Here is a 27,033-nt window from a genome sequence, read left to right as displayed (position 1 = left end):
GGTGCAGTGAGTGGTAAGTGGCAGGTGATGGGGTCTGGAGAGCACAGGGGCCAGAGCCACCCAACTCTTTAAGACAAAGTGCAGGGCACGGGCCCCAAGCCTGAGCTGAAGCTGAGAAGTGGCAGCTCAGAGTGGGAGGAAGCCGAGAGCCAAAGGAACCCTCCTTCCCTAACAGGATGGATGCACTCAGGACCAAGCCAGACTCGGGAGCTCCACCTCTGTTCCCAGCTCTCTGTTGCTAGAGGAGGGAAAGGATCTCAGGAGATCCATCTCCAAGTTAAAGGCTCCCTGGTGACCAAGTTCCGGGGCCGTTTAGTTAAAATTATAAGTGTAAAGCACGGCTTCCCACATGATTTCTCATTCTAATTGCAACAGTTAAAGGGTTTGCGAGGGACCAGTCCCCACCGGAATGGGATGCCGGGGATTCCTTCTCGCTCAGCCCTGTGGGCTTGCAAAGCTGTACCTCCGGATCTCGGCCACTGCCACAGTGGCCACCTCTCAGTGACGCTCACTGGAAGCCCAGCTCTTTACTTTGGACACAGGGTGAGGAGTTGCGGTGACGTTTTACGATGAGTTATCCGAGCTTCTAAGATGTTAACTTACCCATGGCAACAGACTAGTAACTGGGAGAGCTGAAGGTAAAGCTAAACTGCCTCCATGTGAAACGTCCTACCATCCTGGTCACCTCTCCCCTCCTGAAGGACAGTTCTTATTAGCCAACCCCCCAGGTTGGTCCTTCCTGCCCGTCAGGAGCACCACATCCTGCCGCCCAGAGCTAAGGGGGACGGGGGGGGGGGGGGGGGTGACATAACGTTTAGTGCTGTGTGAAGGAGCGCTGTGGAGACCTGGAAACTTCCTGCCTGGTGCCTGACATCAGCCTTGTTCACATCCTGGAGAAAGGTGGAAGGTACCACACTGCAAGGATGCTGCAGCCCACAGCTCTCCTGCAAGGCTCGGGGCAACAGTAGGCCCCAGAGGAGATCCGGTAACCCCTGCAGGTGCCCTTCCACCTCCTCACCTTCCAGAAGAAACTGCGGATGCTTTTCCTTTGTCCATTCGTCACCGCGCACCCCGGTTCCACACAGAAGGTACCAAGAAGGAACAGCACTCCAGTCCGGAGCCCTGCCCCAGGCCCTACTCCTCCCCCTCCCCCAGAAAAGCCCATCTATTCCCAAGCGCGCTCCCCAGAACCTCGGAGCACGGCCCCCTTTCCCCCCACCCCGCCCCGCCCCTCCCGGTTCCCAGGACCCACCCAGCGGCTCGCCGCGGAGACCCGAGCGCACGCGGATGTAGGCGCGCACATGCGCACCCGCCCTCGGACCCGCCCCCTGGCGACGCGGGGCGTCCCTAACGACCGGCGCGGCTGCGCGGTGGGCCTGCAGGAAGGGGAGCGTCCGGCCTCGAGAGTGGGTGAGGTGAGCCCGGGAAGACAGCTCAAGCCCGGGCCTCCCTTATGGGGCTGAACTCCCCCTGCCCCCGCTCCCGCCTGGCTGAGATTGGCTTGGCTCTGAGCCCCGTCTGTCCCCACAGGAGACTCCCCACCCCACCCATTTGAGGCGGGACCCTTGCTTCTCCGCTAAGGTCACTGCATATTGGCCCAGAGGTTTAAGGTCTGCCAGTAAAGGGGTGCGGGGTTGGGGGGGGGGGCACCACGAGAAGGAGGAAGGAGAGTGTGGGGCATCGGGTAGGTCGTGGAGGAGAGCAGTCCTGAGCCCCGGAGGAGCCGCAGGCTTCTCAGAAAGACGGACTCCCATTCCCAGCTCCTGCAGGCTGCAGTCCCTCCTACAGGTCCAGAAGCTTCAGTACCTCCCTTCCTCCCTCCCTCCCACAGCACGGCTGGTTTCCCTTGGTTACTAAGGAGCCGCAAGGGCCTCCTCACCCCTGGCAAGTTGGGGGAGGGACTCGCTGGCCTTTGGAGCTGAGCTTCCCTGCAGGAGTGTCTGAGCCCAAGGCAGGAGTAAGGGGTGAGGAATGAATACTCTGGAGCCCTTTTTAAGACAACAGACCCAAGTGGTCAGGAGTTGGGAGAAGGGCCAAGCCCAGGGGTGTGATAAGTGTGCCATCTCACTGGGGCCAATCACCAAGCATGCTGGGCCCAGGCTCCATCACAGAACTTTGCTGTCCTTCTTTTGTGATTTCACAAACTAAGAATTCCCAAGTGGGAATTTGGGAGGCATATGGCCGGAGGTAGGGTCTGATGGAGGCATGAAAGAGATCAGGAAAGTAAGACAAAAGCCCAGGGCCCCTGAGGACAGATGCCCAGGGAGGGGTCTCCTCTGGGATCCTAAAGTGAAGGAGAAGCTGGCTGAGAAGTCAGAGGAAGCACAGAGGGAGAAGTGGGTAGAGGATATAACCCATCTAGCCGAGCCAGCCCAGAAGGTAGTGTCCAAGGGGCACAGAGATGCTTCGGCTCCTCAGTTAAGAGGAAGGCAGGTAAAAAAAAAAAAAAAAAAAAGAGGAAGGCAGGTGAGAATGAGGACCAGGGATGTGATGAGCAGGAAGGGGAGAGAGTTCTCCCCCAGCCTCTTCAACTTTCCCCTTCAGGCAGTGGGGAGAACCGTCTGGCTACAGTGGTTAGATTTAACTGGAGACTTGAGAAGAATAGAGAAGGTTTGAGACGTCCGAGAGGAGGGAATGTGCTAGAGATTCAGGCACTGAGTCCCAGGTCTATGAGCAATATCAAGGGCCCAATGTGAGCCATGGAGCAGGAAAGTGCAGCTCTACAGAATGTTCTTGGGTCCCTAGAGGCCTCATGCTGAAGGATTCAGGCGACGGTCCAGTTCTGTGGAAGGGCCTCATGTCTGGCAGTGACTTAGGGGGTGAGGGAGTCTGGGCTGTTTAGGCCAGCATCTAAAGGGTTACCCCAGGCTTCACACTGGTGACAGGATGAGAAGCGCCCATGAGCTGCAGAAAATAGGAGGCCCGCTGGAAAAGTGCCATGAACAACTGAATCTGGACAGTTTAGGAAGCAATCCCAACAGCTTATTATTTCTATGCTTTTGTGCATGGAAGTGACAGAGAGCTTTGAATGGGTATCAGCTGAAACTTTAGGTCTCCCACTTACTAGCTATGTGATGCTTAGCAAGCTACTTATGCTTTCTAAGCTTGTTTCCCCATTTGTGCAATGGAGATAATAGTGTCATAATAGCAGGAATAGTCCTCAATTGAAGGAAGATTGAATGAACATACCTAGGTAAGTCATGTCACATCTTCATCACAAATCTAACACATATTTTGAAGGGTGGCTCTGGGCCCAGCATGACATGAATCCTCTTACACACATCAGCTCCTTTAAAATCTTCTGGATAATCTTAGGAAGTAGACACTACTAATTTCTACCCCCATTTTACAGATAAAGAAATGGAGGCTTAGTAGGGTGAAATGACTTCCCCAAGGCCTCACAGATGCTCCGGGGTAGAGTGGAGATTGGCCTTAATGCAGTATAATTCCTAAGTCCTTACCAGCTGCCTCCTGCTGTGCAAATGCTTTGAGAGCCTAAAACTCCATAAATCATAGCTGTGTATAGGCAAGATATGGTTCCCAGGACACTTGTCCAGCAGATGCAAGCCATCAAAAACAAGGCCAAGCTGGCCGAACTAGGGCATGTTGTCACTTAATATTACCTGTGCTTGGGCACATAGAGAATAGACTTTTACACCCAACCCTTTGAGTTATGGCCTGAATGTGATTTTAGGACCCTGGGCCCTGGTCCTAAGGACACAGAACAGAGAGCTGGTTGGGAGAGGATTGACCTTTCTACAGGGATTGTGGTCCTGTGTGGGGTTAGGCTGGATGATGGCTGGAGACACAGCATTGTAAAGCCCAACAGGCCTGTGAAACCTGTGCCAGGAAATGAAAGGTCACAGGACATGTCCCCACCTTCCCCATCCTAGAGTAAGCTGTGCATTTCAATAGGGGCACCAGGTGGTGGCACAAGAAGTGATCACTCCCCATGGCCCTGACTTTCTCTCTGGAATATGAGAAAAGAGAAGGATCAGAGTGTTCAACACACTTTCAGTCTTCATACTCTGGGATTCTCTGTCTACCCCATAGGTTCCCTAGGGAGAAAAGCTCCAAAGAGGAAAGTGGGTGCCATTTCTGGAGCTGTCCTCCTCAGGCCCTTAGGAGCTGTCGGGGTGCCTTTGGGCCCCTCACTAATGGGTGTCTATCCACCCCCCAGGCTTCCAGGAAAAATAATGCCACCTGCTACCACCCTCAGCTGCAGACTGGTGATGCCTGTGAAGTAGGTGGAGTTATCTCAGGTCCCCTGACTTATTCTCCTATGGGCCCTCCACCCGTGGTGATGTGTTCTCCTTGCCCTCTTCCTAACTTGACTTTTTGGATCTGAAATTCATTCACACAGAGGTGTGGATGCCTGATAAGAGGGGAGATATCGATATAGATAGATAGATATAGATATAGATATAGATATAGATATAGATATAGATATAGATAGATAAATGTATATGTTATGAACCAGTAATTTCCGTAGTAGGGTGCCAATGTCTCGTTGCTTTCCTGGCCTGGGGAGGCCTTTTCTGACAGGCTCTCTTTGCCTAAAGATAGGAGCCCAGCCTCCCAGGAAGCAGGGACATGCCTTCCTCTTTCCTGGGGAAGGGTGGAAAATGTGGGGAGGGGACGCACCCAGCAAACTGTGGAAGAGCAGTGCCCTGTGGTGACAGAGAGGTGACCGTGGGCCCAGCCCTCCTAGGTGTCCTAGGACCAGTCATTTCTCATCCCTAGCATGAAGATAAGAAGCCCTACCTCCACTGTAGAGTGGCTGTAAGACTCAAATGACAGCACAGCCCTGAAAGAAGTTGGTAACTGCTAATTACTGATATATCCTATGGCTGAAGAGATGAAAGGTGAGGCTGGAGGCCCAGGGTGATCAGGATAGGAAGGGGCCCCAGGAGTTAGGTGCCAGGCCCTGTGTATAATAAACCTGGGGGCCTCTGGCCCTTCTCAGCCACCCCATTGAACTATTTCATCTACTGATTTAGGATTTTTTTCCATCATTTCATTCACCAAATTGTGAGCCTACCCAAATGGTCAGGACCCTTTGGTCACAAATGGGCAGAAACTCAACTCAGCATCAGCAGAAGGGACCTATTAGAAGGCTGCCAAGGAGGTCTCAGAACCAGAGGAACTGCTGAGGAGCCTGGCAGTTCTGGGGGCCTCAGGGCCTCAGATAGGGTGCCAGGTGTTCTCTGTCCATCTCTCAATCCTGCTGGTCTCCTCCAGGCTTCATTCCCTCCTGCTGCAGACAGGTCTCCACATGAAGGGAAACAGCCTCCAGCAGCAGGAGATCCGTATCCTTCAAGGACATCCGTCCTTGTGTCTACCTCTGCTGCTGCTCCAACAAATCCCAGAAAGGACCCGGATTGGCTGGCATCAGGTGGCCAACTTTGAGCCAATCACCCTGACCAATATGGGACACTCCTATTGGCCAGAATCTGTTCTTAGAAGGGGGTGGGGCAGCTCAGAAAACCAGCTACCTCCTGTAAGGCAGACCTGACATGGGCTAGGGAGTAGGGAGAAAAAGGAGTTGGAAACAGTCCCTGGGCCTCAAGGAGCCCACAGCCTAGTGTGGGTGTGGGTGGAGGGTCATCAATCAGATCGTTGAAGGGACACAGTTACAGGGTCTGATAAAGGGAGGGGCTGTTTCGGAGGGAGGGGGGTGAGGACAAGAAAGGCTGGAAGGTTTCAGAGAGGAAGTGCTATTTAAACCCAGATTTGAGAAAACCAAGGACTGTCCGTTTCCTGGGCCGAGGCCGTGGGAAAGGCCTTCCAGGCAGAGAGAACTGTTTGAGCATAGGCCGGCAGCGTGAACTAGCCTGCAGAGTTCCAGGGGCAAACAGGAGTTTCTTTTAAACAGGATGTCCAGGCGCAGCCCTGTTTGGGGGGGGCGGGGGGGGGGGGGGAGGCTCAGCGGTTTAGTGCCACCTTCAGCCCAGGGCCTGATCCAGGAGACCCAGGATCGAGTCCCACGTCAGGCTCCCTGCATAGAGCCTGCTTCTCCCTCTGTCTCTCTGTCTCTCATGACTAAGTAAATACAATTTTTTTAAAAAATAAATAGGATGTCCAGTCACAGGGGCCTTCATTTTTTTTTTTTAAGATATTTATTTATTCATGAGAGACAGAGAAAGGTAGAGACATAGGCAGAGGGAGAAGCAGGCTCCCTGCAGGACTCGATCCCAGGACCCCAGGATCATGACCTGAGCCCAAGGCAGACGCTCAATCACTGAGCCTCCCAGGTGCCCTGGGTCTTCTCTACTGAGTTCAGGAAGCCGAGCTGTAGCGAGTGGCCATGGCAGCCTCGGGAGGGAAGGCTAGTTATGAGGACCATGCTGACGGCCAGCGCCAGGTGCTGAGCAGCTAGAGCTGGGATCCAGGCCAGCAGGCCCCTTCCCTTGTCTTCTCCCGCAAGGGTTTTTTTTTTTTCCAAGATTTTATTTATTTATTCATGAGAGACATAGAGAGAGAGGCAGAGACAAGGGCACAGGGAGAAGCAGGCTCCCCGCAGAGAGCCTCATGTGGGACTCAATCCCCGGGCAGGGATCATGCCCTGAGCCAAAGACAGACACTCAACTGCTGAGCCACCCAGGCATCCTCCTCCCCACCCCCAAGTTAAGGGACAGGAGGGCCGCTGGGATGGGAAGTGGAATTGGCAGGATTCAAAATAAACCAGATATGGGGGGCCTGGTGCCCCTGGCCAGGTAGGGAGCCAGGAGGAGGAGAGGCTTGGGAGAGACTCTGAGTTCTCCAGAGTGCAGAAGGCAGGCAGCAGGCATGAGTTTGGAGCTCAGAGGAGAGGTGAGAGCTGCAACCATCTCCAGGAGCCTGGCAGGGCAGGCGGCAGTCCCCAGAGGAGCTGCAGCTCGTGAGGGGTGGGCAGGGTGACCCAGAGCCTACAAACAGACTTCAGGAATGATCAGAGAGGTGGGAGGAGAGCCAAGAGAGTGGTGGCCTCACAGTGGGTGAGAAGGGGGGGCGGGTCAGGTTCACCGCCTGCTCCTGCACAGGGAGGGGCCCTGCTTTATGTCATCTTTTTTTTTTTTTTTGTCTTTATTTGAACTGCAGTTAGTTAACATATGGCAGTTACCAGAGGGGAGGTGGGGGATAGGTTGTACAGGTGATGGGGAAAGTGAAAACTATCACCTCTTAATTTTTTATGAGGTTAATGGTTTCAACATTGTCCTTTCAAATGACATCAGACCTAGTGGTATGGAGGTTTCTGTAAACATAGTTGTTGCAGGATCAGCATTATAGGGGCTCTTTTTGATACCCGCCCGAGTCCCTGGAGCACTAGGAGGGATGCCCTGCCTCTTCCTTCTGAGGAGGTGGCTGGGGCCCAGGAGACTGCCCCAGGGTGGGTCCTGCAGGGTCAGGCCCACAAAGGGACTGCAGGCTCTAAATTGCAGCATGAAAGATGCAGATCAGACTTTAGGAAGAGATGTTGGATCCTAAGGCAATGAAGCCCTAGATAGTGGAACCAGTGCCAGGCAGCCTGTTCCAGAGGGCGGCCAGTCTGGCCCCAGGTCGGGTTTCCCGGACATCTGGCCTCCCAGGAGGAAGGAGAGGAAAGCAGCCTACCTGGATGGTGAGGCTGGGCAGAGAAATGCCTGGAGTCGGCTCCAGGGCAACACTAACCAGAAATCTGGGGTTCCTTCCACCCCCCAGCAAGCCGGGTCCTGCTCCCTTGGGCATGGCCCACAGCGTGTCTTGGGAATACATCTGGGCCCAAAGGGCATGCCGGAATGTTTTCGGCCAGAACTCTGGAGGGAACTTTTGGCAGGAGCCCTAGGAGACCAGATGCAGAGCTGGCAGGAGCAGGCCTGGCCCTTTGGCTCTTTCCTCCTTGTGCCCAGACTGCCAGGCCCCTCCATCCTATCCAGCCCCAAACACCACCACTGCCACCTTGCCCTTTGCCTCTCCCCTGGAGATAGGGAAGGGCCACTCCAGGATTCCATCCCATCTCAGGTCAGCACTCAGAGGTGGCACTCTAAGCTACTCCCAGCCTAAGACCCCTGTCCCCCATCCTCCACAGCCCCCCACACCCCCAATACTCTTTTCAGATATTATCTCGTCTCCACAACCCCCTGCAGATAAGGAAAGTTGTATGGATAAGGAAACTGAAGCTCAGATAGGTTAAGTAAATCGGCCAAGGTCACACAGCAAGTCACTGGCAAAACCAGAAATGCAAAGTCATCTGGCACCTCCAAGCAGCATCCCCTCCCAGCCACGCCCTCTGAGGGGCTATTAGTCAAATGCACCAGCTGGTTATTCCATCAATCTGGACACAATCTGTTTGTGCCTCTGCATTTGATTTGCATAAGGGTGTCACAAATACATAGATGTCTTCCCTACACTGCCCCTGCCCCCACCCCCCGCCCCCGCCTTTCTCGCCCCCACCTCCCCACACACGCAGCCAGGCTCTTCCTACTTGAGATGCCTGGTGGACTGGGGAGCACCATCTGGTCCTCTCCATCTGCCAAGGACACCTATGCTGGTTCAGAGTGTTCCTTCCCACCGGCCACTACACAGTGCACCGAGTCACAGAGCAAATCTGAGGGGAAACTGCCCAGAGGAGGAGCTCTGTGTGGAGTGGCCCCATTTCAGCCTGCAGCCTCAGGGCACCTGCAGCAAGCGTGCACAAATGGACAAATGCGGAGGAGGGTCCCCAGCCCCAGATACATCCTCTGTCTTCTGTCTCCAGCCCCGGATTTAGCTGCTTTTTTGCCTCCCACGCCTTCCCCGCTGCCGTCTGGAATGCAGGGCTTCTGGGAGAACTAGGAAGACTGGATCAGATGGGCGTGGGGGGGGGGTGCAAGCCAAAGCTCTCAGAGGGGAAGAGGGAAGGTGCCGGCCCCCTGGACAGAGCCTGGGTCCGGTTCGCCTCTCCCTCCTCTCAGCCTACACTATCCAAAACAGTAGCCACTGGCCACACATGGCTATTGAGCTATCCGATTTGGAAGGCTTAGTATGCAAAAAGGTATGTAAAATATCGCATTAATAATTTTTATAAGAACGCCTGGGTGGCTCAGTGGTGGAGTGTCTGCCTTCCGCTCAGGGCGTGATCCCAGGATCTGGGATCAAGTCCCGCATCAGGCTCCTTGCAAGGAGCCTGCTTCTTCTTCTGCCTGTGTCTCTGCCTCTCTCTGTGTATCTGTCATGAATAAATAAAATCTTTTTTAAACATAATTTTTATATTGATTACATATTTCAATGATAATATTAGACATATTGGGTTAAACATGAAACTAATTTCACCCATTTCTCTTGATTATTTTTTATTTTATTTTATTTTACTACATTTTAAATAGTATATGTGGCCTACATTTTGACATGTATCTCATTTCTACTTGGCAGTGCTGTTCTCAACCCCATCCTCCTGGTCAGGCAGTGCTGTTCTATAAAATACTTAACCCCAGGAGCTGTTTTGAACTAAATGGCTCCTTTTTTAAAGATTTTATTTATTTATTCATGAGAGACACACAAAAAAGAGAGGCAGAGACACAGGCAGACAGAGAAGCAGGCTCCATGCAGGGAACCCGATGCGGAACTTGATCCCAATGCTCCAGGATCACGCCCTGAGCTGAACGCAGATGTGCTCAACCACTGAACCACCCAGGCGTCCCAAACTAAATGGTTCTTTTTTTTTTTTTTAATGGTTCTTTATTATACTTCGAGCGTTTGGCAATATGCATCTAGACCTCTCACCTTCAGAGGGGCAGTACAATGTAGGGTTCAGAGAATTAACTTGAGTGGCACCTGGCTGTCTCCGTCAGTAGAGCATGTAACTCTTGGTCTCCGGGTTGTGAGCTCAGGCCCGATGTTGGCTGTAGAGATTATTTAAAATCTTTAAAGAAAACAATGAACTTGATAGACTGAATTTAAATCCATCCTTGTTATTTATAAGCTGTGTGACATGGGGCAAGTCAATTAGCCTCTCTGTGTTTTGGGTTCACATCAGAAAAATGGGAAAAATAAAAATGCCTATTTCAAAAAGGCTTTTGTGAGGATTAAATTGGTTAACATGCATAAAGAACTTTTTTTTAATTTTTATTTATTTATGATAGTCACACACAGAGAGAGAGAGAGAGAGAGAGAGAGAGAGAGAGGCAGAGACACAGGCAGAGGGAGAAGCAGGCTCCATGCACCAGGAGCCCGACGTGGGATTTGATCCCGGGTCTCCAGGATCGCGCCCTGGGCCAAAGGTAGGCGCTAAACCGCTGTGCCACCCAGGGATCCCCATAAAGAACTTTTTTTAAAAAGTGTCCAGGAGCGCCTGGGTGGCACAGTCGGTTGAGCATCTGACTCTTGGTTTTGGCTCAGGTCATGACCTCAGGGTTGTAGGATGGAGCTACATACCAGGCTCCACACTTAGTGGGGGTGTCTGCTTGAGATTCTCTCTCTCTTCCCCTCTGCCTCTACCCTGCCCATTTTTGGACATTCTCTCTCTCTCTCTCTCTCTCTCTCTCTCTCATTCTCAGAAATCTTTTTTAAAATACATAAATAAGCGTCCAACATATATTAATTACTTCTGATTTCTGTATAGATATTATTATCCAAAATGTCGGCCTGCTCTTTGCTATAGTTGCATGTGTCGTAGTATACTATGCCTCTTTAGATGCATTATTTTATTCACTTCTCCCACTCCTCTTATAAGTAACTGTCCTCTTCATTTTGTAGAGGAGGCATATGAAACTAGAAGAGATTCAGTAACTTGCCCAAGGCCACACAGCTAACCAGTAGGATTTTTACCTGGATCTGCTCTACTCCAGAGATGGACCCTTAAGAACCACTGTGTGCTACCTCTCTTGCTAAATGCCCACTGAAACCCTCCAAAGTTAAGATCTCCACCCCTCCTCTCCCTCCAGGTTCCCATGGGCACCAAGAACCTGCCAGTCTGAGAGACTCCTCGTTGCAAGGCCATCACCAAGGGGCTACCTGCCCCTAGGCTGCCAGTCCACAGCATGCAGGAAACCCTAGTGACACCAACACTGTCAGTCCTCAGCCGATCCTCAATCACCATGCAGGACAGGTCCTCCACCGCAGGCCAAGCTTCAAGCACAGGTCCCCAGCCCTCAAGACCCTCAGTCATCCCACCCCCCAGCAAGTCCAAGGGCTGGAAATCCGGGGCCAATGTACGTCGGATGCGCAGGATCATAGCTGAGGACCCTGAGTGGTCACTGGCCATCGTGCCCCTCCTCACAGAGCTCTGCATTCAGCACATTGTTGAGAACTTCCAGAGTGAGTCTGTCCCTGCCCTGGGCAGGAGGTTTCAAAAGGCCAGGAGTAGGGTAGGATGGGTGGGGACTGCCTGCCCAGAGGCAAAACCTCAAAGGCTGGGTCTTGGGGCAGCCCCTGCCCTCCTGCACTGGGTCCTCATCCCCAGTAAACACTGCCCTTACCCTTTGGAACCAGAATGGTTTCTCCCACTGTCTCTACTTCCAGGGTCCACCAGATTCCCATCCATACTGTGCACTGCCTGTCTATGCCCTCTCCTCATCTTTCCCACTCTCTCCAGCAAAACCCAGCCCAAATCATATTTACCAAACACCTCCTCCAGAAAGCCCTCCCTGGTTGACCATCCTCCACTCTCTTGGAGCCTTCCACAGTGCATATAGGTTCTTGGTTTGTTCTGTACTTTGTGCTCTGTAAATGGTTATCCTTTTCAAAGATGAGTTCCCAGCCTCTCCTACTGGTTGGGGCTGTGAGGACAGGATCATCATTTATCTGTAGCACGTACCACCACCTGACCTACAATATATTCTCCTGACTTATTTACTGTCTGCCTCCTCTCCTAAGAAGGAGTGGCTTCCACCGTCTTCCTCACTCTTGCTTGTACCCTCAGCACTTAGTGTCTTGGAGCACAGTAGATGTTCAAATATATTTGTTCTGTTTTGTTTTGAAATTAATGAATCAAATCATTTGGGAATCTCTGGGCTCAGGATTATCTCCTACATCAGACTAAGTAATACCTGAGGGCTAGACCTGAGATTCTTGTTCAGACTGGGAGCTCCCTGGAACCAGACAGGAAGATGTCCACCTTCAGGCAGGGAACATCCCAATGCCAGGGGCTACGTCTCTATCCTCAGACTAAGCATCCCTGATAGTAAAGGCTGCCCGCCCCCTCTCAGGCTGGGGCTCCCTGAGGGCCGCAGAAGGTCTTCCATTTGCTTGGGTGCCCCCAGGCAGGACCAGCCCAGGGTACCACGTTGTGGTATCCCCACCACTGTGACTCCTGCTTTCCCTCCTGTTCTCAAAGACAACCCTATCCTGAAGCAGCTGCTTCCAGAGCACCAGCAGAAGGTCCTGAACCACTTGTCACCCGACCTGCCGCTGACCGTGACCGCCAACCTGATCGACGACGAGAACTACTGGCGCCGTTGCTGCATGCAGCGCTGGCCCGTGTGCCACGTGGCCAGGCACGGAGGCAGCTGGAAGCGCCTGTTCTTCGAGCGGCACCTGGAAAACCTGATAAAGCACTTCATCCCGAGCACCACAGACCCCGCGGTGATCCTCGACCTGCTGCCATTCTGCAGGAACTACGTGCGCAGGCTCCGCGTGGATCAGTTCCTTCCGCCCGTGCAGCTCCCGCTCCAGCCGTGGAATGGGGAGCTGTCCGACTCGGGCAGCGAGGCCGAGATGGAGCAGCCCACCGGGGACCACTACCAACTGCGGGACCTGGTAGCTGGCCTGAGCCACCTGGAGGAGCTGGACCTGGTGTATGGGGTCAAGGACTGCGGCATGAACTTCGAGTGGAACCTCTTCCTCTTCACCTATCAGGACTGCCACTCCCTGGCGGCCACCATCAAGGCATGCCACACCCTCAAGGTACCAGGCCTTCCTCTATGTCCCATTCTCCCCTCCTCTTCCTGCTCCTCCTCCTCCTCCTCCATCCCCATCATCTCCCATTTCCTTCTCATTCACTGACCAAGTGAATGCACCCTGTACCAAGCTGGATTCTGGGGATGCAGGGTCGAACAAGGCACTGCTCTCCCAGTTCTCAAGCCACTTACTCATCCAAGGAACATCTGCACTCTGGGCCCTATCCTTGGTGCTGAAGATTCAACAATGAGCAAAATTAATACCATTTGTGGCCTCTGGAGCTAGCAGTCTGGTGGGATAAAAGGCACTCATCAGCAATCATGTAAATGTAAAATTACAACTAGGCTAGGAATGCTAGATTTAGCAAATAAAAATACAAGACATCCAGTTAAATTTGAAACTCAAATACTCGACAGATAATTTTTCAGTAAAGTATGTCCCACGTATTCTGATTGGAAGAGGGAAAGCCTGCCAAAAAGTCAGAGAAAGAGGAAACGGGGGAGACATGGCCTCAAGTCACAGAGCGGAGGGACGGGTGAATCTCAAGAAAAGGAGCAAGCAGCAATGGAGTGGGGTGATGCTGAGGACCGAATTTAGCAAACTCAGAGGTCACAGAGCCGGAACTGTCAGTGGAGTGCCAGGAACAGGGGCCAGATTGGAGTGGTTTATGGAGAGAGTGGGAAGTGAGGAAAAAGGATGGCTGTGATCAGCTTATTCAAGAACTTGGCTGTGAAGGGTATGAAGGGGAAATCAGTAATATGAAGGGTTTAGGTTTTCTTAAAAAGATATTTGCATGGGTTTAAAACCAGTATAAAGTTCCACTGGACAGCAACAAAGTGATGAGTCCAGGAGAAAGGCATAGGTTCATTTACCAAGGAAGGTTCTTGAGAAGGCAGGGAGGGTAGAATTGAGAACTGAGGTGGGGCAGTTGGCTCTGGGCAGAGGAGAGAGGATGTGGTGGGTAGCAGTGGGCTCGTGTTTGGTATTAGGAAAATGAAGGGTTCCCATTCAATGGCCAGGGAGGCAGGAGGAAACTGAAGTGCAGAAAGGAGGCTGTAGGGTGGCTCCCTGAAGTTTGAGAAGGCTGGAGAAGGTTGAAATCATTGTTATAGAGTAAGAGAGAATATGTTGTCCAGAGAAACAGGGCTAAATTGGCACACAGCATTGAGGGTCTGAGGGTGGTTCCAGAGATACCAACCAGAAATGTCATGTGACATTTTCCGTTACATCAATTGCTTGGGCACAGATAGGCAGAAAACAGAGTGGGGTTGATCCATGGTTGGAGCTTTGCCAGATAGGTACAATGAAATGATGAGAGACACAAGAGGCTCTAAGCTGGCTAAGGAAGACATAAAGAAAGCAGGGGAATGAAGAATGGGAAGAGGGTGGAGAGGCCCCGTGGAAGAGGGAGGAGTAGAAGGAGCTGGTTAGGAGAGGGTTAGGACTCCCATCTCCAGGATTCCCCATGCTAGTCCTACCCCATTCTTTTGTCTTTTCTCTCCATCCTTCCATTCCCCATCTCTCATCCTGCTTCTTTCTCTGGCCTCTCCATCCAAGAGTTCCTCTCCTGGCCATCAAACAGGAGTTGGGGCATCAAATAGACCTGGATTTGAACCTACCTCTGGGGCTTGATCACTGTGTGACCCTGAGCAAATGACCTGTCCACCCTCAGCCTTCATTTTCTATCTGCAAAGTAGAAAGAACTCATTCTACCTGCCTGGGGGTTAGAGAGTCAGAGATAATTGTTATGATAACACTCTAGCAGCATGCCTACCGCATAGTAATTTGTCACTAAATGGTAGGCTTTCCTTCTACTGCCTGCCACCAGTTCCGCACTGCTCTGCCACGCGGGGAAGCCCTGCCCTGGCCAGGGCCAGTTGGATGGCCAACACCAGATAAGCAGAACCTCGGGCCTCCCTGTGGCCTGCTCCTCTACCTGCAGAAGGTAGCTGGGCAGGCAGGCAGGCAGATTCTCCCTGGCTGCCAGGTGCTGCATACTTTCTACCTGCCCACAGACCTTCAGGCTGACCCGAAGCAAGGTGGACGATGACAAGGCACGCATACTAATTCGCAGCCTCCTGGATCACCCAGCCCTTGAGGAGCTGGACCTATCACACAACCTCATCGGGGACCGGGGTGCACGTGCCGCGGCCAAGCTGCTAAGCCACAGCCACCTCCGTGTGCTCACCCTGGCCAACAACCAGGTGCGTGCGCCTGGTGCCCAGTCACTGGCTCACGCCCTAGCACACAACACCAACCTCATTTCCCTCAACCTGCGCCTCAACTGCATCGAAGATGAGGGTGGCCAGGCACTTGCCCATGCCTTACAGACCAACAAGTGCCTCACAACCCTGCACCTCGGGGGCAATGAACTCTCTGAGCCCACCGCCACCCTCCTCTCCCAGGTGCTCACTGTCAACACCACGCTCACCAGCATCAACCTGTCCTGCAATCACATCGGGCTGGTAAGCTGTACCTTCTGGGTCTGGCAGAGCCAAGAAGAGCCCCGTAGCCTTGGGGGGTGAGTGTGGGAATCCAACTGCCTTGAGGAACTTCCAGAGTAATTGTTAAGACCACAGACTTTACCCAGTTCTAATCCCAGCTCTGCCATTTTGCACTCGGTTAAATTATTTAACGTTTTTGGGCCACCATGTCCTCATCTGTAAAATGGAGATAATAATAGAATCTACTTCTACGTGTTGTTACTGGGAGGATTAAATGAGTTATAAAGCAGTTAACATTGGAGGCACTGGCTAGGACCTCAGGATCGCTAGCTATTACTATTATTCAGCGTTATAGCCTATGCCAGGCACTATTCCTTTATTCCTACAGTTATCTAGTAGAATGTGTATTCTTTTCTTTTTTTTGAAGATTTTATTTTTAAGTAATCTTTACACCCAACATGGGGCTCAAACTTACAACCTCAAGATAAAATGTTGCATGCTCTATGGACTGAGCCAGCCAGGCACCTCTAATAAAATATGAACTCTTTTTTTTTAAGATTTATTTATTTATTTGAGAGAGAGAGAGAGAAGAGGGATGAGGGAGGGGCAGAGAGAGAGGGAGAGAGAATCTCAAGCAGACTCCATGCTCAGTGTAGAGCTTGACATAGGGCTCAATCTCACAACCCTGAGATCATGACCTGAACCAAAACCAAGAGTGGGACACTTAACTGACTGAACCACCCAGGTGCCCCTAGAATGTGTATTCTTAACCCCACTTTACAGATGGAAAATTGAGTCTCAGAGGGGTTAATGCATCACCCAAGAGCATCCAGTCGGTAGAGAATGTCAGTGCTGTGATTCAAATCCAGGACTGGGTACTCCTGGGAGGCTCACTTGGTTAAGCGTCTGCCTTCAGCTCAGGTCATGATCCCAGGGTCCTAGGATCAAGCCCCACATCAGGCTCCCTGCTCAGTGGGGAACCTGCTTCTCCCTCTGCCTGCCATTCCCTCTGCTCATGTTCTCTCTCTCTTTTATTTATTTTAAATAAAATCTTTAAAAAAAAAAACAGGGCTGGTTGAAAACCAGATTTGTTTATTTGGGGTACCTGGGAGGCTGAATCAGTTAACTGTCTACCTTTGGCTCTAGTCATGATCTCAGGGTCCTGGGATCAAGCCCAGCATCGGGGTTCCCTGCTCAGTGGGGAACCTGCTTCTTCTTCTCCCTCTGCCCCTCCCCCCCATTGGTGCTCACACTCTCTCTCTCTCTCTCAAATAAATGAAATATTTTCAAAAATATTTATTTGAGGGAGAGAGAGAGAAAAAATGCAACAAGGGACAGAGGGAGAGAGAGAATCTCAAGCAGACTCCCTGCTGAGTGTGGAACCTGATGCAGGGCTGGATCTCTGAACCCCGAGATCATGACCTGAACAGAAAACAAGAGTTGGATGCTTAACCAACTGAGTCACCCAGATGCCCCACCTGGGTCTTTTCTGATAGACAATGTCTCTCATTTTCTTGAGCAAGTGTCAAAACAAGAAATGCAATTTACATGAACACCTAGTGAACAGACCTATCAATATAGCATCATTGAAATGTACTTTCACTGCTTGTGACACATGCTAATAGTTTCCTTTATATTCTATTCTGCTTCATTTTTAAAAAATGCATCTGTAACCCATTAAACTGACTTTGCACCACACTATTGGGTCACAACCATAGAACACAACCATTCTACCTCCCACATAAAAAATTGTTCACATCAGGTGTAGCCCACCCAACAAGGGGCTGGAGCTTGGAGCTATGAGGACTAGTGAGGGGGACCCTCCATGTGTTCCCTCCATGTTGGCACCCTGTACCAAACCTCCCCAGAGAACAGTCTTGCTCACACACACACACCGTCTCCCAACAGAGTCCTCTTGGCCTCAAGTAACAGAAAACCGATCCAGGAAGTGGCCTAAACAAGAGGAATATTCAATACGTCCCATAATCAGAAGCCCCAGGGTAGAGGATCTTCGGAGGTGGTAAATTCACTCGCTCAGTGGTGCCATCTGCTCTGCCCACCCAGCCACTTGGCGGTGTCCTCCCAGGTGCTTCTCTCAGGTCCCAAGATGGCTGCTGCATGTCACTTGGGGCCATGCTCAGAGACAGGAAAAGGGAGAGCACCCCTCTCTCTTGTTCTCTTTTCAGAGTGAGAACAACCTTCCCAGAAACCACTTCCTCCATCCTTCCTCCTCAGATGTCATTAGCCAGATCTGTCTCACCTACCCATGGTAGAATCAGAGGAGTGGAGTTACCATCATTATCACAGAACCATGTTTTTCAAATCATGAGGGTCAAAAATTCAGTTTAGTAGGTCTTGAGTACCATTTTTCTTATAGAATAGGATAGGATTGCATAGGACACATTAGCGTGCTGAACAAATAGGTTAACCGTTGTTTCATGAAACTCTCATTCTAGTCACATCTTTATATAAATGTGTATGCACGTGTGCAATCCTAGGTAGTGATATAAAACGACCCCTTCTCTTGTACTCCTCTCCCAGGACGGCGGGAAGCAGCTCCTGGAAGGCATGTCAGACAACAAGACCCTCCTGGAGTTTGACTTGCGCCTGTCAGATGTAGCCCAGGAGAGCGAGTACCTCATTGGCCAGGCCCTCTGTGCCAACCGGGAAGCCGCCCGCCAGCGGGCCTTGAATCCCAGCCACTTCATGTCACCAATCACTGCCAAGGGCCCTGAGAACCCTGTAGGATAAGGTTGGGGAACTGGGGGGCTGGGGCAGTGACAGGACCTGGGTCACTGTCCTAGCCCGATCTCTCATTTCATGTTCAATCATTCCTCCTATAGAATGTTACATGGGTCTAGAGGGAGGAGACAGAGACCATGGATATCCTTGCGGTGAGTGATCAAGTGTGATGCAGATGAGGATATGAGGTGGGGGAAGGGACTGGGATGGGGGAAAGAAGGGATATGAAGTGGGACCCATCCCTTGTACCCCTGGAAGAGGATGTTACCTGAAATGACTGACTTCTTCCAGGATTAGGGAAGGCAGAGAAGACCAAAAGCCAGTCCCTGCCCAGACTCTCCCGTGGAGGCCATCCATCTCCCTGCCCCCCCTCCCCACCATGTTCCTCTCTACTGAACAGGTCCTGGACTTCTTGACCTTCAAAGATGTGCATGCATGCACACACAGGGACACACGCGCACGCGCACACACACACACACACACACACACACACACAGGGTCTTTCTCTCCTCTGGTGACTGCAGAGCTTTGCCTGGCTCTTCCACCCTCACCCCTGCCGATGCTCCCTATTACTTGACGCTGCTAAAGTGATCCCGTTCTACAGGCCATTCCATCCCCTCATTCTAACCTGCGCCCCCTCAACCTGGAAAGGGGAAAACAGAGGTGACAGGAGAGACTCAGACCCACTGCCCCCACCAGGGAACTTCTGCTGGGAGGAGGAGGAGGGCGTGGGGGAGGTGCCACACTGGGGAGGGAAGTCAGTGAGTCATCTGCAACTTTATTATCCACCAGTTTGATTTGTACAATCTTTGCGCTTGGAAATCCACGACAGAAAGGCCACAGTGTGATGCACCCAATTGACAGATACTGTCTTCTCCCCAGCCAGGCCCAGCCCACCCCACAAGCCCTTGTTCCCAGCACAAAAGGAGCCTTCCGGGTGCCCTCCATGAGTCCCTGTCCTTCTGCGGCTGCCCACAGGAGCCACATCAGCCCACGGGGCCACAAGAGGACCTGATAGATCCAGGCTGAGCCTTGTCCTCCATCCTCCTCCCACTGAGAGACCCAGAGCCTCCAGAACTGTGGTCTTTCCAAAGGATGGGTCATGGGGCTGCAGCCACAGCCTGGGGGTGCCTGTTTTCAGGGACTCCTTCCAACAAGCAGCGCAGAGCAGAGCACCAAAGGGGGCTTGGGAGTGACTGCACTTGTGTGCCTGTCTGGGCAACCTGAAGTCTGTCTTGTGCCTGACACCCTCTGACAGTTCTGGAGTGCAAACGTGTAGATGTGAGGGTGTGTGTGAGTGTGTGTACATAGCCACAGCTGCTAGCAGAGGTTCTAATTAGAGAAACAAGAACATTCAGTGTAAAGTTTAATTTTAGAGATTAATTAATTTTCTGGTTTTCGTTTTCCCTGGCAATCAATAAAGCTACCAAGAAAATAGACCAAAGAATTGGTTTCTCTCTAAGTCTGTGCATGTGTGGAAGGTGAGGCCGTCTGTGTTAAGACCTAGGCAGACACAGTCAATACAGGCAAAAATAATAATAGCCCCCCCCCCCTCGCCCTGTCCCCTCCTCCTAGCTCAGGTTCTGTGTCAGGAATGGACCTGAGAGAGAAGGAGCGGAGTCCCTCCCTCCTTGGAGTCGTGAAGTGGCTGGGCTGCCTTCACACAAGAGCACGACATCCAGGTGCCAGCTGGCGGAGAACCGGGGCCTGCGGCCACAGCTCACCACCTGTACCTCACAGATGTCCATTCAAAAAGAGAGGTGCTCCAAATGCCAGGCCCCCAAGGAGCACAGACTCAGGGGCCAGGCAGGTTTCGTGCTGGCAGGCAGGTGGCCACCGCTGCCCAGGGAAACCTAGTGGGCAGCCATTCCCTCTGGCCCAAGCCACCCCTTCCCTGGCCTCCTCTGCCTTTCCCACTCTGCCATCGCCACAGGGAAAGTAAAGCTCAACCCCAATGGGCCATGGGCCATGGTGTCCCCACAGTCTGTACCTCCTAAGCCCCCCAGGAAAGGGGGAAGGAAAGCCAGAGAAGATGTTGCATAGGTGGCAGTCATGCCCTTGGCAGGTGTAGTCCTGGCTAGGCTGAAGGAGGATGGGCGAGGAGGCTGAAGGAGGGGAAGGAGGAGCTCTGAAGGCTCAGGCAAAGTGAGGAGCATCAGGGATGAGCGATGTTGGCGGCCCAAGGGTGATCCTCTCCAGCTTGAAATGTGAGCTCAATCCCTGGGCACTGAGTCTGCTGGGAAAACTTTAGCCAGGGGAGTTGAGAGGGCAGGGGGTTGGTTGTACACAGACATGCACACTGAAGCGCATCAGGGTGGGAGTGGTCGGGGAGAAAAGGCGGTGTCAGAGCTTTACGAGAACAGGACGTGGGGCCAGTGCCCTTGGGTGGTGGCAGGGTGCCCCTTTGAAGACCCTGGGATACACTGCAGGGCTTCAGCTCATGGGATAGGGAAGGACACCGGGGTCAGGCAAGATTTGGAGAATTCCTGCCTCGGACCCTGCCACTGGAATTGAGTATTTCTCCAGTTGGGGCTTGTGAGCACATTCTCAGCCCTGCAGAGGTAATGTGTGGGGACAACGGCTCTTCACACCACCTCCCACAAGTCTGGGGAAGGCAAGAGTCGCCCCAGACAACCCCCCACCTTTGGAAGTCCTTTCTGTCTCCCTCTGCTGCCCTCTCCTCTTTTGACTCCCACCGGCGGCGAGAGCTCCCCTTTGTCACCCAGGTCTGTCTCTCCCTCTTTCCACCCATTCACCATGACCAGCTTTAATGAAGGTGCCCTGGGGAGTATCGCACCCCCCTCTGAAGGGCGAGCCCTCCCAGAGCCCGGGTTAGGTCGCTGCTGCCGGGAGGCTGCAGAGTTCAGAGACAGGATTGAGACACATCCCCTCATTTTGCCTCCCTCCCCCCTGGGCAACTGCTCCTTGGGGCCAGAGAGCAAGAGGGAAGGGAGCAGAGTGACGGCTGTGGTGTGAGCACAGTCCCTCCAGGACCCACACTCGAGGGACCCAGCAAGATAAACAGCGGTGGAGGGAGGGGCAGAAAGGAAACCCCGATGTTTGGGGCCAGCGCCAAGAAGAGAATAGCAACATTTGCACGGTTTTGAGCTGGAGCATCGAGGCTGACATCTGGCTCCGGCCTCAGACCCACTGAATTCATTAGCTGGTTGGAAGCCAGCCCTGGTGTTCCCCAAACCACCACCCCTCCGCAGAGAGAGAGGCCCCGGTGGGGCCAGGCAGCGGTGGAAGGAAAGCTCCAATCTCCCTTCCCCGCGCCTCGCAACCTCCCCAGCTGCACAGCGAAGGCCTCGCCCTGGAGACGGGCCCCACGCGGTGCCACAGAACAGTCGCCACTAACAGAAGATCCATTGAAAGGCTGGACGGGAAATCTCGAGTGTGCGTGTAGGAAAGGGAGGCGCCCCCTGGAAACGCAGGGGCGGGGCTGGCAGAGCCCACCGGGCCCGGGGGGGGGGGGGGGGTGCTCCGGAGCCGCCACTCCCCTTCCCAGCCGTCGCCGTCGCCGGTCTCTTTCTGTTCAGGAAAGGCGGGGGTCCGGAGCCCACGGGGTCCGCCCCGCGCGCCCCCTCGCCGCCCGCTCCCCGCGCCGTGCCCAGCACAGCCCCAGTCAGCATCACGACTCCCCCCGCTGCGCGCGAGGAGCACAGTCTGGCGGGGGGCGGGAGGGAGGCCGGCGGGCCTGGCCGGGCCGGGCCGAGGTCACAGTGAGGTCTCTACGCAGGAGCCGTGGCGGTGCAGCGGCCGGTGGCTGTGGCCCAGGCACCCCTCTTGCCGGTGCACGATGAGCACCGGGAAGTAGAGGGCGTCGTGGTAGGGCGGCGGCGGCCCGGCCTCCTCCTCCTCGTCGTCGTCCTCGTCGTCCCCCATGCTGGCCTGGCTCGACAGGCGCGTCTGCTCGGTGGGGCAGCTCGCCTCGTTGACGCTCCCGCTCCGGCTGCGCCACAGGCAGCTGCGCCGCGAGCCGTAGAGGCGGCCGAGCGAGAAGCGGCTGCCCCCGCAGCCCGGGCCGCCCCCGGGCCCCGGGCCGGCCCGCGGGCTGGCGCAGATGCTGAGCGCGCTGCGCGAGAAGATGGACGAGCTGCTGACGGCGCGCTGGCAGTGCTCGCAGCTGCGCCGGTAGGGGGCCACGCCCGCCGCGCCCGGGCCGCCCACCCCGCCGTAGCGGCACGCCGGCCCGTAGCCGCCGCCCGCCGCCCCCGCGCAGCGCGCCCCCAGCCCCGCCAGGTCCATGAGCACCGCCTCCGAGTAGCTGGGCACCAGCTGCTGGTTGGAGCGGATGTGCCACTCGAGCTCCGTGCTGTCCACCGTGTTGACCCGCGGCAGGCGGTGCGTGAGCGGCGGCAGCAGCTCGTCGCTGGGGCTCAGGCCGCCGCCCGCGCTGCTCGCCGAGCCCGGGCCCTCCAGGCCGAAGAGCTTCTCCACGTGGTAGTGCGCGTAGGCCGTGCGGTACTCGGCCAGCACGCGCAGCGGCCACGACAGCGTGAGCAGCGCCGCGGCCCAGAAGGCCGACGAGCAGGCGTACCACGGCGGCCGCGCTGGGTCCGGGAAGGCCACCATGAACTCGCGGAAGTCCACGTTCTTGAGGTGCATGCCCTCGCGCGCCTCCATGTAGTCGTCCAGGCCCTCGTTCTCGGCGAAGAAGCGCGCGCGCTGGCACAGGTAGGCGTTCTCGGCCTCCACGCTGGCGAAGCTGAAGCACTTGGTGAAGCGCAGGCGCGTGGCCGGCGCGCCCTCCAGCCCCACCAGCGCCTTGGACACGTCGCGGACGCCGCAGCGCGCGTAGTCGAACTCGGCCTCGGCCACGTGCGTGTTGACGCGCTCATGGTAGACCTGCGGCGCCGGGGAGGGCGGCGGGAGTCGCTTCTGCAGGCTCACCCTCGTCCGCCCCTTCGCCGCGCCTGCTGCCCGCGCAAACCCTAAGAGCCTGCCTGCCCCGCCTTAGAGGCCGCTCGGCCCAGCCGGGCAGGAGCTTAGTTAGCATCTGCCCCACAGAGCACGGCGGGCCGAGCGTCAGCATCAGGCCTGAGGACGGGCGGGAACTCGAACTCGGACCTACCGGGGTGCCTGCTGATTGCAGTTAAGCGCTGCTCCGCGGGTGGGGGGGCGGGGGGCGGTCAGGCGCTGGCCGTGAATCGGGCTTGCCCGACCTTTTCGCCCTGTCTCCCGTGCCCTCCGCTGCCCCTTCTTCCCTTTTACGAGTGTTCCCAGAGGGGCCGAGGAGCACCCTGTCGAGACCACCTTCGTCTCGCCTTTGTCTCTGGTCTGCCCATTCCCACCTTAGCTCTCTCCCAGCCCCCTACCTGATGCTCACAGGCCCCAGGCTTCTGTTCCCCCATCCCAATCCGGAGAAAATGCCCTCTTCTTCCAAGGCTCGAGTAATGCCTGAGCCTCACGGGTCCGGGAAGTGCTCGTTGGCCCCCGCCCCCATCTCTCCGTGGGGCCTCCCATGCCTACCTCCATCCCTTTGCCAGAAGGCTCCCACCTTTGGGAGCCTTGAACTTGGGACCTGGGGACCTGGGTTTGAATCTAGCACTACCACTGAGGAGCTGCGGACCTTGAGCAAGTCATTGAGCTTAGGATTCCTTACCTGTGAAAGAGGACCTGAAAGCAGCCGCCTCACTGAACAGGTGAGAGCATGCTGTGAGATAGTGCATGTGAAGCCTTCTCCAACCATTAAGCACTAAGCAGTATACACCACCCTGGAGCCACACTGCCTGGGTTCAAATACACCACATACTGTTGGTTTGACTCTGGGCAGGGTACTTAACCTCTCAAGGCCTCAGTTTCCTCATCTGTAAAATGTGGACAGTAGTTACCTACCTCACAGGGTGGTTATGGGGGTTAAAAGAAATGACCTGGCATTTATAATGTATGTAGGGCAGAGCCTGGCTGCGAGTGTTCCCTGTTACTATTATGGTTGTTATTGCCCTCCTGCTTCCATGTCCACAAGAGCTCAGTGTTGCCTGTGCTCCTCCCCCTGGGGACAGTCAGTGAGGGTCCCCGCGCCCCCCCCTCCCATCTGGACTGACCTGTGCTCCCCTCCAGCCCCTCACCTGGGTGGTGGTGTAGGCGTCTCCATTGCGGTATCGGGTGACCTGGCGGGTGCGGCGGACATAGTGGTAGCTGATGGCCTTCCACCAGATACAGGGCGTGGCCTGCTGCATGCGGCCCACACGCTCCCGCACGCTGCTCACATCAACACGGTGCTGCAGCTCATGGCGGGCTTGGCAATGCCAACACTCCACCAGGTAGACGGCGTACAGCATGAGCAGGAAGGCCAGGGGGATGTAGACATAGCCGTTGGAGCAGGGGCTGTCGTGGTACATGAGGCTGTTGCCCTGGTAGGCGCTGCTGAAGGTGAGGCGGGTCACCGTGGTTACGTGGCACCAGGCCACAGCCCCCAGACAGCCGTACATGAGCAGCGAGAGCAGCAGGCACTTCCAGTGGGACTCACGGCAGAGGGACTTGGTGAAAGAGGGCTGGATGGGACGCTGCTGCTCGGACGGGCAGAGGAAGGTCCGAGATAAATGGGGAGTGAGATGGAGTGGCAGGACCCAGCACAGAGATGGATGGAGGGGTGAAAGCCAGCGGCAGAGATGACAGGCAGACAGGGATGTGAAGAGAAAAGGTAAGACCGAGATGGAAGCCGAGGACCAAAGACAAAGGCAGAAATGACCCAGAGTGAGCCATGGGGACAGGAAAAGAGAACAGAATGCCAGTATAGGGAAGTACACAGAGAGAGAGAGATACCCCAAAAGGCAGAGAGGGATCAGAGCCAGAGATGGAGGGAGGAGGCCCAGGTGGCAGAGAAGACACAGATGGATAGGATGGCACCCAGAGAAACAGAGTCCAAAGACAGACATAAAGATGGCCATGGAACAGAAGAAGGTGTGGATGGGGAGACAGGAAGGACAGGCGTCAGCGAAGGCAGGTCCCCAGCCAGGATTCCTTCTAGGTGTTCCAGGAAAGTGGGCAGGGACCCACTGACCTCACCTTCCCACCTAACAGGTGGGGCCCTCATCTCTTCCCAATTTGAGCCTTGGGTTCTGGAGGAGCCAGTCCTCTTTGACCCATCCACCTCCCTGTCCCTCACAGACCATTAGTCTCATACCTCCTTTGGAGGGGAAGGTGGGCCCAGAAAACCCCAAGCTCTGACACTTTTTCCACATCTGGCCCTTAGGCCCCCTGTAAGTCTCCTTCCTGGACCCTAACATCCTTTCCCTATTCTAAAATGAGAGGGAAAGGACTGGTATCTCTGAGTAGAACGCAGTCCAGGAGGAGCTATCCAGAAGGGCAGAGGCAAGTGGCTGGGGAGTGGGGATGTGGGACCAGAGTAGGAGGGAAGGGAGGAAGATGTTTGCAGTCCAGTCATTTGTCAAAAGAAAATGATTCTTGGGGCTCTCTGGGGGCTGATAAAGCACTCAGCCCATTCTTCCCCCCCCTCCTTCCGTCACCCCAATGACTTGTTTACATGTCTAGACTGAGTGCTCCTGAGGGGAGGGTCTCACTCTGTGTGTCTACCATGGTTCTGGCACCCTGAAGCCACTTAATAAATGAGAATTGAGCTGGATTTCTTGTGGTGGGCTGTGCTTTCTCACTCCTCCTCCCTGCGGGTAGCTTTAGGAACCCCCTTCCCCCAACACACACACACACACACACACACACACACACACATACCCCTCCTGCTGAGATCCTGATTTCCTCCAGTTTCCCAGGCCTGACCTGGAGGCTAGCCAAGGAAAGGGAGAAAAGGGTGGAAAGGAAGGGCACAGTAACAGGCAGCAGCCCTGGGCCTGGTGTGAAATGAGAGGAAAGATCTGGAAGTGCAGATAGGTAGGTGGGCTAGGCAATAGCACACAGCCTGTCCAAACAAGATTAGGGTACATGTACCTTTCCAGGAGCCTTGGCCTTGGAGTGTGTGCAGATGTGCATTTTTGTGTGCCCCCCTGAGTGTGCACTTGTCCCTCTGGGAGCACCTCTGAAAGGGTCTCTACCTGAAGGTCCGTCCCCGCCCATGTGCTTCTGCCGCTAGTGCAGTGTGTATGTGTGTGCACGAGTGTGCATGGGAGATGGGGGGGAGGGGAGCAGTGCTCCTGGTCTCTTCCTCAAACCTTTGTTTCCAGGTTAAGAGGACTGGAGAGTAGGGCCCCTAAATAGGGATATGCTTATTTCCAACACTCCGAAAGCTTCCTGGGCTCAGCCCCCCCCACACCCCCACCCCCGGGGATTGGGGGAGAGAGGTACGCTCACACACTCCCGGTGACCCCGGGGGCGAGGAATCGCCTCTGTATACATCTGACCTTCTTAGGACCCCAGATGAGGTACCACCACCACTTCCCCACGGTACCCTCCTGCCTCTGTAGCACCTATACGTCGCCCTTCCTGGCCTTCAGGATAGCGTCCCCTCCGCGAGCCAGGATTCCTGCCACCGTCCCCACCCGGTCCGCCCGGGGTCCGCGAGGCTCCGCCCCCAGGCCCCTCCCCCTGCCCGGGACCCCCGAGCCCCGCCCCCGGCGCAGCCCCTTCCCCGCCACCGCGGACAGCTCCGGCCGCCGGTGGGGGCATCGGCGCGGGACTGCGGCTGCGGCGGCCGGCTCGGGGTGCGGGGCGCCGGCCGCGCTGCGGCGGAGCCGGCGGGGGCCGCGCGGCGGGGGGTGGGGGGCCAGGCTGCGGCCGCGCCGGGGAAGGGGCGCCGCGGGTTCTCACCTCCTCTCGGGCGGGGCCCTCGTCCGCCGCTGCCGCTGCCGCCGCCGCGGGCTCTTCCGGGACCCCGGGGCCGCCACCGCCGCCGCCGCCGCCGGCGCTCTCTCCCGCGGCCGAGCCAGGGGGGGACATGGCGTAGAGGGGGTGCGTCGAGCTCAGGGCTTCCCGGGGGCTGCCGGGGGCCGAGGGCATCCTGCGCCGGCCCTGGGGAGGGGGCGGGAGGGGGCGGGGCCCTCGCTGCTCCCCACCCCCCGCCGGGGGGGAGGGGGCCTGGAAAGGGCACCGGGGTAGG

General features: G+C 55.1%; 2 protein-coding genes across 17 annotated transcripts; one reads left to right on the top strand and one right to left on the bottom strand.

The window, feature by feature from the left end:
* Positions 1-1,278: 1,278 nt before the first annotated feature.
* Positions 1,279-21,053, top strand: TCTE1 (t-complex-associated-testis-expressed 1). 15 transcript variants are annotated; one of them, XM_049092119.1, is made up of 9 exons: positions 1,321-1,415; positions 4,181-4,243; positions 10,881-11,253; positions 12,272-12,840; positions 14,850-15,038; positions 15,240-15,299; positions 17,820-18,030; positions 18,122-18,172; positions 18,903-18,991. In XM_049092119.1, exons 3-7 carry the CDS (start codon positions 10,977-10,979, stop codon positions 18,027-18,029), a joined length of 1,305 nt encoding a protein of 434 aa, XP_048948076.1. In that variant the 5' UTR covers positions 1,321-1,415; positions 4,181-4,243; positions 10,881-10,976; the 3' UTR covers position 18,030; positions 18,122-18,172; positions 18,903-18,991. The 15 variants fall into 15 exon arrangements, with proteins under 15 accessions (XP_048948064.1, XP_048948076.1, XP_048948073.1 ...); XM_049092118.1 differs by having other exon boundaries at positions 1,326-1,415; positions 17,820-17,844; positions 18,907-21,053; XM_049092112.1 differs by adding an exon at positions 4,744-4,865 and having other exon boundaries at positions 1,348-1,415; positions 14,850-15,299; positions 17,820-17,844; positions 18,907-21,053.
* On the bottom strand, positions 18,779-26,971 carry TMEM151B (transmembrane protein 151B). 2 transcript variants are annotated; one of them, XM_025418906.3, is made up of 3 exons: positions 26,745-26,971; positions 24,092-24,532; positions 18,779-22,868 (listed from the first exon to the last, which is right to left on the bottom strand). In XM_025418906.3, exons 1-3 carry the CDS (start codon positions 26,931-26,933, stop codon positions 21,738-21,740), a joined length of 1,761 nt encoding a protein of 586 aa, XP_025274691.3. In that variant the 5' UTR covers positions 26,934-26,971; the 3' UTR covers positions 18,779-21,737. The 2 variants fall into 2 exon arrangements, with proteins under 2 accessions (XP_025274691.3, XP_035553414.1); XM_035697521.2 differs by lacking the exon at positions 26,745-26,971 and having other exon boundaries at positions 24,092-26,464.
* Between the last annotated feature and the right edge of the window lie 62 nt (positions 26,972-27,033).

The sequence above is a fragment of the Canis lupus genome, chromosome 12, assembly GCF_003254725.2.
Source record: "Canis lupus dingo isolate Sandy chromosome 12, ASM325472v2, whole genome shotgun sequence".
NCBI lineage: Eukaryota > Metazoa > Chordata > Mammalia > Carnivora > Canidae > Canis > Canis lupus.
This window is presented reverse-complemented; position numbering and strand designations above follow the sequence as displayed.

Coding starts and splice junctions, on each gene's coding strand:
- TCTE1 (XM_049092107.1), top strand. CDS start 10,977: ATGCAGGAAACCCTAGTGACACCAACACTGTCAGTCCTCAGCCGATCC. Junction 17,845..18,121: donor CGGGAAGCAGCTCCTGGAAG/GCATGTCAGACA, acceptor TTCCTCCTATAG/AATGTTACATGGGTCTAGAG. Junction 18,173..18,906: donor AGACCATGGATATCCTTGCG/GTGAGTGATCAA, acceptor CTCCCCAGCCAG/GCCCAGCCCACCCCACAAGC.
- TMEM151B (XM_035697521.2), bottom strand. CDS start 24,913: ATGGCCATCTTTATGTCTGTCTTTGGACTCTGTTTCTCTGGGTGCCAT. Junction 22,869..24,091: donor ACGCCTACACCACCACCCAG/GTGAGGGGCTGG, acceptor CCGGCGCCGCAG/GTCTACCATGAGCGCGTCAA.